This window comes from Sorghum bicolor, chromosome 5 (assembly GCF_000003195.3).
Source record: "Sorghum bicolor cultivar BTx623 chromosome 5, Sorghum_bicolor_NCBIv3, whole genome shotgun sequence".
Classification (NCBI taxonomy): Eukaryota; Viridiplantae; Streptophyta; class Magnoliopsida; order Poales; family Poaceae; genus Sorghum; species Sorghum bicolor.
Window position 1 is genome coordinate 18,940,116 of NC_012874.2, and position 9,635 is coordinate 18,949,750.

Below are 9,635 nucleotides of genomic sequence, written 5' to 3' on the forward strand. Positions count from 1 at the left end.
CTCGCTCCTTGTTTGGCAGCAAGTTTGCATCACCTTATGCTCAGCAGTAAGGTCTCATACTCAATTAAGCTCTAGGTGTTATTTTGGTGACATTGAAATGGTGGTTGCTATGCGCGGTGATACTAAACCTATGGCTATTGTGTTCCTTCTGTTGTGCCGCTTGTGGCCTAGGGGCACATAATTTTTGGGAGTTACCCTAATTTTGGCTGATGTGCTGCTACTTCGTGGGTGTTGCACTCCAGTTTTGTTGCTGCTGCACTTATGTTTCAGCAAGTTAAAATTTGAGACTTTAGACTTAGTTGATGTAATGAATTTGTGAATGGATGTAATAGTATTGAATTTGAATCTGATTTGGTATGTGTTGAAAAATTATGTGGATACAATTGCATGTGATGAAATATTATATATGGGCTGAATTGTGTGGGTTGAACTCTGTGGGCTTAATTTTGTGGGCAGGAAACAAAATGGGCTGAATTTGTGGACTAAATTGTATGGGCTGAAAGCAAAGCATGGGCTGAATTTTCTGGGCTTGGAAAAAATGACCTGAAATATGTGGGCTGTAACAGTGGGCTGCATTGTGAGGACAAAAAAATTATATGGGCTGAATTATTGTGGGCTCGAAATTTATATAGGCTGTAACTGAAAAATAATGAACCAGTTAACACCACTCTAAATAGATTTCACGCCCATGAGCTATCTGGGCTTTAGTAGGCCAAAACTCATTTTGTGACATTTTTTCTCCCTACCATGTCTGTTGCCATGTGGCACGGTCTACGATTTTGTGACAATAAACCAATGTCATATGCTTATGACATGAACCAAACAAATGTCACATAATCATTTTATGACGCGGGCTTTTCTATGTTTTGATTTTTGTCAACTTGATGTCACAAATCTTAATTTGTAATATAAATTCCATATATTATGACATAACTAAATGTTAAAAAGCTATGTTTCTTGTAGTGATTAAAATTATATAGTCGTGGGTAGGATCATTACAGATGGGCATGCAGGCCATTACATTAGATGGACAATATCTATGTGGCTCCAGTCATATTGTTATTATCACAACATACAAGCCATGAATTAATTACACACATGCATCACATACACATAAGGGCTATACCAGTCATGAATCGCTGCAAAATAGAGTTAACAAATTCCGACGTCTAAACTTGCAGGCCAAAAACTCTATTTTCTCAGTCTTTTTTTGCAATTCTAATTTTGCCAAACATGGTTTTCGTTTATAGATCATCTCAATCTGAGTTGCGGATCAAAAGTTACGGTTGTTTTACCGAACAACACTTTTTCCAGCAATCTAGCGTCTCACAGTAGATCCCATCTACTACCGCCGTGCATCATATACACCTGGCACTTGACCTAGGGTTTAATTAGATCAATCTGATTGATCTCTATCTCGCTATGACTGGGTTTACATGTATCACTTGACTCGGATAGCGGAATTCTAACTGGTACGAGTAGATCGTTATAATACCAGCACATCAAGACTATGAACCAAGATCAGAGACTCATCTAAAACTGCACATATCTCTATATGTACCCAATCGAATCTATAACAATGCAGTAACGACTTTGATACCACTGATGGATTCTGAGGGTGCTACGCTAGCCAGAAAACAAAAATTTCGACCTCATAAAACAAGATTAACTGTTAGTTATAGATTACGGGATTACCACTAGACGAGCAAGTGCAGCGGAAGTGACTTGGTGTAGTCCTGCATGTAGTAGCAGTACCGTGCAGTTGTGTGGTCGTCCACCACATCAATCCCTCTCATGCGGTTTGTCCTTATGCTCCAAATGCAGCACCTCCGAGGTATCCCACACATGCGGGAAGAAGCGTCGCGCGCTCCGGACTGCTAGGTCCACGAGGAGCAATAGACACGAGCGTGGTGAGCGGCGGCGGCTGCCCAATGGCGTAAGTTCACCCTGGCCGTGCCCCCTCCCTCTCTTATATAGCTGTCCCCTAATCAGCCCCGAGCTGGAGGCCCAATTAGAAAACCCTAAGCCTTGTATAATTTGGGTCCAACCCGAATTAGGCTTCTAGACCCTTAAGCGTGCGACCCTATAGGTTCACATACATATAGACATGGGCCGAGTACTCCTTACTCACCCAATAGTTGATAGCGGCTTCTAGCAAGGCATGACAACTCCTATATGCATGCAAATATCATATCAGGCCTTGTTTACTTCCACCCTAAAACTCAAAATTTTTCAAGATTTTCCGTCACATCAAATATTTAGACGTATGCATAGAGTATTAAATATAGACAAAATTAAAACTAATTGCACAGTTTGGTCAAAATTTACGAGACGAATCTTTTGAGCCTAGTTAGTCCATGGTTGGATAATAATTACCACAAACAAATGAAAGTGCTACAGTGTCGCGGAATTTTTTTCTTCACCAATTAAACACGGCCTCATACGAACCACTGCAAACACATATATGTTATTCTCTTGCCACACGATATTTGGTCCAGCTCGTGGGTTAACACTTAACCCAAGCGCGGCCATGCATTTGTTGATCCAATCACTTGAGTGATCCAGTGATATCTCTCTCACATAGAGAGGGGCAAGTTCCATCTTGATTATCTATGTCTCACAACATGTTTAACGACACTGTACGGAGTAGCGTTTAATAGTTTCTAAGTAGGTCATTTCATATCTTGAGAACATACAACAATCTCAGGTCTAAAGACATAACGTATATGATGCATAAAGAGATAATAAACATCTCAAGTTGGGCCAGTCCAGGCCCATGTCATACATGTGCCCACATTATTAATTTGACATCTCTATGTCTATAACTTGTGAAACATAGTCATGAACTAATACATGTGCTAATCTAATATTCATGTGTGTCCTCACACGAACTCTGATCAGGGACAACTTTATAATAACCATACAAGTAAAGAGTTTCACAAACAATTCACATAATTGCCAATTAATACAAGTTTATCTATAATGGATATTCATCAAACTCATAATATATATCATGGATACAATCGTAATATCATCATCTCTATGATTAGCTCTAGAGCATATTGCCAACAATAATGCCATTGCCTTAAATATATGGTAAAAGTGGGTTTTGAGTACAACATGGCAACTAAAGCTTAATGCTAAAAGGTGACCAACTAAAAATGCTTACTGTAGTTCATTCACCCATGTTATATTTTCTGTGTATGACATATGCTCACCATTGCTATTCTTCCACACCTAGACACTATTAAAAGTTACTTAGAACTCTGTTGCACGTTCGGGCATTAGCACCGGTCGGGAAGGGCCTGTTGCCCCGGTTCCTGAGCCGGCGCAGCCCTTCCGGGACTAAAGGCCCACCTTTTAGTCCCGGTTCAGGGAACCGGGGCTATAGCCCCCCCTTTAACACTGGTTGGTTATAGCAACCGGTTTTAAAGGGTCCTGCCAAGGCTGCCACGTTGCAGGACCCTTTAACACCGGTTAGTACCAACCGGTGTTAAAGGGGTCTTTTTTTATTTTTTTGGTTCATTTCTTCAGTTCTGTTTATTGTTTATATATAATAATAATAATAGGTTTGTCAATACATATTTTATGTTGATATAATAATATATATATTACAGGCATATTAAGCATAAATATTATTATAGGCTTAGCTTTATAATTAACCTTTGCCTATAATAAAACGAATAGGCCACATCAAAAATTAAATAGATGGATATGTAAAAAACTTTATATATAGTTTTATAAGTACAAAATTCGTAACACATATATGCATAGAGTTTTTTTCTCGAAATCTCTAAAACCGATACAAATGATCATCGTTGTTTGGAATAAGAGTTTCGTTGCTGTTCAAGTGAAACTCGCCGTTTGGATTGATCACTTGCTCGCGGAGGAATCCTGCTATCAACTCTTGAATAGCTTTGATGCGATCTTTTTGCATGACCTTTTCTATCAACCATTCTGTCTTCAATTTGAAATAAAATAAAAAGGGTATTAGTTATCTAAGTCATTCAATATAATTCAGGAGATAATGAAAAGAGACATGTAACGTACTCTGAGCGTCACTGTGGGTGTTTGATTGACGTGTACCATCAAGAATTTGCACACGTAATATCCACATAGATTGTTCCCCCTTCTTGTCGTAAGCACCACTGTACGATATATAAAAAGATTCATGACCACGACAATAAGAAAGCTAAAAGTTAGCGAAAGTTTGCTAGCTAGTACAACTTACTTGTGGATGAATTATATTAAGCGGCGCTTTACAACCAATGAGATGTTCACGGTCAATAAATCTTTCCCAAACCCTACACACAACCATTGTGGATCGTCAACTAATAATTGCAGAGTCATATCATGATATTCTTCTAGCTGAGATCAACATTACGTATCTTTGAATAATATTTACTATTTGTTGGTAATTTTCTTGTGGTTTTCTCATTGAGTCATAGATTATCAACCGGTTCTTGGGAATTTCGATCAATGACCATGAGTATCCAGTGAAAGCTGTTTACACACATATATAATCAGGCTTATAACTATATAAAACCCGAATCGAGTAATAATAAGTAAAATGAAATGTGCATGCACTTAATAACTATATAACTCACTCGAAGTTGTAGAGGAAGAGTATTTTTTGTTTTTCTTTTTGGTTCACAAAGAACCTCATAAGATTGGTGCAGACTTCTGTCTCATGAGATGCTGTCCACACTGCCTAATATAAGGGTCAACGAACCCAATACTATTGTCATTTTTGCTTCTGAGCTCTCTCATTTGGTATCTGCATATATACATACAAATCGACCAATGCCTCATTATGTAGTAGTGGAAGATTAATGAAGACACAGAGTTCTCACGAGACTGTTAGAAGTGCTTGGCCTATGAAACCCCCGTCAGTCTTAAAGATTAGTTACCGTTTCGCGATACTCTGATGTAGGTGTTAATATAGCTATGTATATATGTGAACTTCGTGGACGCACATATGGTGAACCTGATCTTCTTTAAAAAAATGGGTGTTACGTTGATTAACACTATCAGTTTGTGACTCAAGCCGGTAGTGCTGGCCAAGATTACACTATAGGCTTAAGCCAAGAACCGATAGTATTGATTAGAAGAACACTATTGGCTTGAGCCATAAACTGGCAATGTCGTCTGCTACAACACTGTCGGCTTGTGCGAAGAAAGTGTTTGTGGAGAAAACTGCATTGTCGGCTCGTGTAAAGAACGGGTACTGTTAGCTCAACCCCATATTGTCACGAATCAACAGTGACTTTTCATATCACTGTCGGTTTATAAGAACCGACACTGGTGTGTGTCCCATCGCTACCAGTTTGTAAGAACTGGCACTGATGTGCGTCCCCACCACTGCCAGTTTGGTTGTGCTAGTTCAAAATCCAGTGAATGGGGGTTTTTGAACTGACACTGAATGTTAGATCTAGGATAGTGCTTAGACGTAGATTGTGTGGCGTGACGTGCTGGTTGAAAAGCAAAGACCAGTAATTTTTTTAAAGCTTTGTGTAACTCGATGTATTTCTCTTGAGAAAGTTATAAAAGCTGCCTTTATTAAAAAAACTTCAGGTGCACATTTTGTATTGATAAATAAACTCACATGTTAGAAACAACATATATTTTTGATAGCCAAAGCATTGCACTCCTTAATTGCATTGCAAGGAAGATATATATAGTTACCAAAGCTTGCCAGACAAATAAGCAAGCAAGATTTGGGTTTACACGCCAAATTAACATCTCAACAATGCCATATTCTTTTTCACCAACTGACTTGCCTTTTCACTGGGATATATAGAACTTAAAAATTCAGTTATATACTTATATCATGATGTCTACATCCGATAACCAATGTTGTAACCGACATCTTTAAACATTATGTCTAGTTACTTATAAAATAACCAGTTTTGTTGCCCAATCTAGCTTTCTCTTTGCTTTCAGGAACCAAAGACAAGTAGCTACTATATGTGTTAAAAGTGGCAAGGAGTTGCAACAACCTAAATATAAGTGCCAAAGAATTGAAGAGAGCAGCAATTACAATCCTCCAGATTTGTAGCACTCAGCTGTATAGATGTTTGGTCAGTTGTACTTTTACTCGAATCGGTAGCTAGAACGAACAGAAGGTAGGTACAGTGCATGCATAATTATTTGAGCCGGAGCTGAGGTTAGAGTTAGACGAAAAAAGTTTCTTGGAGTTGCATGCATGTCAAATGATTCACGCAACTGCTGTACGCTGTTTCTTCCCATAAGAGAAAAATTGTAAGACAACTTGGATACTATATCACTATTTTAAATGCACTGAAAGTAATTAAGATGGTATATATTTTTATGTAATAAATAGACAATTCTGTGGAATGCTTTTTTTCGGTTTGTACATTTTCTGATGAAGATAACGTACAATCATATCTTCGAGCATGACTAACTGACTGAATTGTCTGTCCTTTCTCAGCAATAGACATTTTGTGGAAGCTATATATAAGTCTCAAAGTAGAACTAGCTTGTTCAATCAAACACGAAAAAAATGTTCTAGATTAATCATTGCTGGGGTAAACAATATAGTATTTTTTAATAAGCCACTATTTAAACATATGTTATAAATCTATATTCTGCATTTATTGGCAAGCAGACCATGAAACCGGAAGGAATAGACAGTACCATGCATCTTTAGTTCTCTATAAAGTCCATCTAAATATCAGATGCCATCGTCCGTGAGAGACTAACACATTGGATGACCAGCTAGCTCATCACAAGAAAGACAGCACAAGATGGAATTCAGTAGACTATTATTAGTAAATAACTTTTAAGAGAATAACCATGTGTGATGTATCTGGTGCCTTATTTCGGATGAATCAGATAGCACATGATCATCAGAACGCCGTAACCATCAATGAACTCTAGCCCTGCATACTTATCAACTACTACTGCATGCAGCAGTTTGCCCTAATAATAAAAAACAAACACTGATCAATACACTTGATTGATCAACATATAGATTGGCTAGTATTTCAATATTGCAATATTATTAATTACGAGGACACACCGACGCCGAGGAAATCAATGAAGGGCACATCCTTCTTCTTCAGTGGCTCATCAGCGCTGTCGCCACTGGCGGCGTGGTAATCCTTTTGGTGATGTTCATGGCGTCCATGGTGGCCAATATCCATGCCTAGCGCTTCACTTGGAGAGGCGAAGGTGATGGAGAGAGGTGCCGTCAGCTGCTTGCCGCTGTAGTTGTACCGTCCGGACGCCTCGAAACTCGCCCCCAGGAAACCCTTACTTCCAGTGGCTGTGCCAAAGCTCTTGAACAGTGAAGTAGGAGGAGAAGCCGCCGGCGAGCTGAACAGGCCGCCGCCGCTGCCGCCACCACCTAGCTTGGAGAAGCCGAAGCAGAGCGAGCTCGTCGCCGGCGTGCCAGCGCCAAAGAGGTACCCACCAGCGGACGGCGAGGAGGCGGCGGAGCTCGCGGCCCTGGCGAGGAGCCTGGAGCGCTCGCGGCTGCGGCGCGCCATGACGACGTGCCAGTGGTTCTTGACGGCGTTGTCCGTGCGGCCGGGGAAGTGGCGGGCGATGAGAGCCCACTTGTTGCCGTGGGCGCGGTGGGCGTTGAGCAGCCGCTCTTCCTCCTCCTCTGTGAAGGGCCGCTTGTTGATCCGAGGGTCCAGCTGGTTGAACCACCGGAGCCGGCAGCTCTTGCCTTCACAATATTAATATATATTTCCACATGAATTAGTATGAAGAAAAATAACTAATTTAATCAGCATGTCAGGAATTATCTGAAATTAAGCATCTAGTCTAGTTGTTAATAAAGACGGACAGGATTAAAAGAGAGGGGGCACAGAAAGATGTTTGCTCGCAGATTTAATTGCAAACATGGCATGAGAGTTTTCCAGTAGGTGATCCACTCTTGACACTAGCACCTGTGTGCATGGGTCAGATGAGCCAACGGTGCGTGCATGTTGAATTTATTTTTTTAAAATAAAGCTTCACAGCAATATGCTCTATCTTTTGCTTCTTCACGTCTATACATATATAAGTTCCATGCATCTTGGAAAAAAATTGAGACTAATTTTGATTTAGATGTGGGAAAGTATATATAAAGATGCTTGGTACTGATCAAAATTGAGCAAAATTAAAACATGCTTGTGTGATTTTTTATTACTTCTAGAGATCATCTGTAATCGAATAAATATCGAATTTCTACCATCCACGTTACTCTTAATTCATCTTGGCTAATTAAATATATGTTATATTTGCCTCTAGCTAGCTATACTTTATGAAACCGAAGAACACAGAACTACTCATCACCACAAACTTTTTTAGTCTTTTATCTTTAGGTTATCTCCTCAAATTAATTAAAAAAAATTAATATAGCCAGACTACACAAGATTATGCACAAATCATCTGCTTGAACAAAAACTAATTTAGCTAGCTTGACGTGCTTGAGCAAAATTATTTCCCCACAAATTAACAGATATGCATGATATCGAATCTTTGCCCCACAAAATAACACACATAAACAAGTCAAACCCCATGCCCTCTAATTAAAAAATATGAAAAAAATAAGAAAACCTGAACAAAATCCAAGGATGCACATGCATGATCTCGGACACAAAATCAACACATGCATGAAGTAAAAACTACATGCATATGGTGGATCTGAGCAACTTCTTTAATTCCCCTTGAGAAAGAAAGCGAGGTAGGAGAACAAGCACAGGAAACACACAGACGATCAACCAATTCAACCAACCTGATCTCCCGTCCAGCTTCTCAGCAATGGAGTTCCAGTTCTGCGGACCATACTTCTCGACGAGCTGCTTCAGCTTCTCGTCCTCCCCAGGCCGCCAGTGGCCTCTCGGGCAAGATGACGACTTGGCGCCATCTGATGTATTGGTGGTCGACGAGGATGGCATCTCTCTGCCACAGGACAGGACGACGGAGGAACAAGAGAAAGGCGATGCCCTGGCCGACGAACTTGGATAGTAACTTTGATGAGCGAGATGAGCAGTTGTGTATGATTGGGCTGGTTATGTGGCTATTGTCTACAGACTAGTCAAATAAAAGCTGGGGTGTCTTTAGAGATACGGGATAGATAGAGATGAGAGAGCGTGCGTGTGTGTCTCAGAGAGAGAAGGCCAGGCCAGCACCAGCAGGGTGTTTGCACACACATATATATGTACCTAGCTAGGGCTTGGATGAAAGGTCCCTTTAGTTTAGTTTTACACGACAAGAGGGCTGCTGTGAGATGCTTATGTAATAACGTGTCAACATGTCATCGCTCTCCCTCACCAACTTGTCTGCTGTTTGGCTATTTGCCAAAGACCACTCTTCTCACAGCTCTCATCCAACACAAACCTGTCCCCGATTACCAGCTTCTATAATGCACTTCTTGTCTAACCTCCCTAACAATATTCTCTTCAATGAAAGATGCCGTCAGTGTTTCATTCGACTGTGTATATATAGATCTGCTTTCTACAGTTATCAGAAAACTAAATGGGCTATGATTACATCATCTGTTTACGCTGTTACATAGATTAGGGGAAGGATCATGCATGCATGACTCATAAGGAAACTAAATGGGCTACCTATGATTACGTGCAACAGACGATTAATGGAACGGTACAATACAGATATGT

General features: G+C 40.1%; 1 protein-coding gene across 1 annotated transcript; it reads right to left on the minus strand.

Moving 5' to 3' along the window:
• LOC8071726 (transcription factor MYB3R-3) lies at positions 6,648-9,158 on the minus strand. Its single transcript, XM_002450627.2, has 2 exons — positions 8,750-9,158; positions 6,648-7,696 (listed from the first exon to the last, which is right to left on the minus strand). Exons 1-2 carry the CDS (start codon positions 8,910-8,912, stop codon positions 7,029-7,031), a joined length of 831 nt encoding a protein of 276 aa, XP_002450672.1. The 5' UTR covers positions 8,913-9,158; the 3' UTR covers positions 6,648-7,028.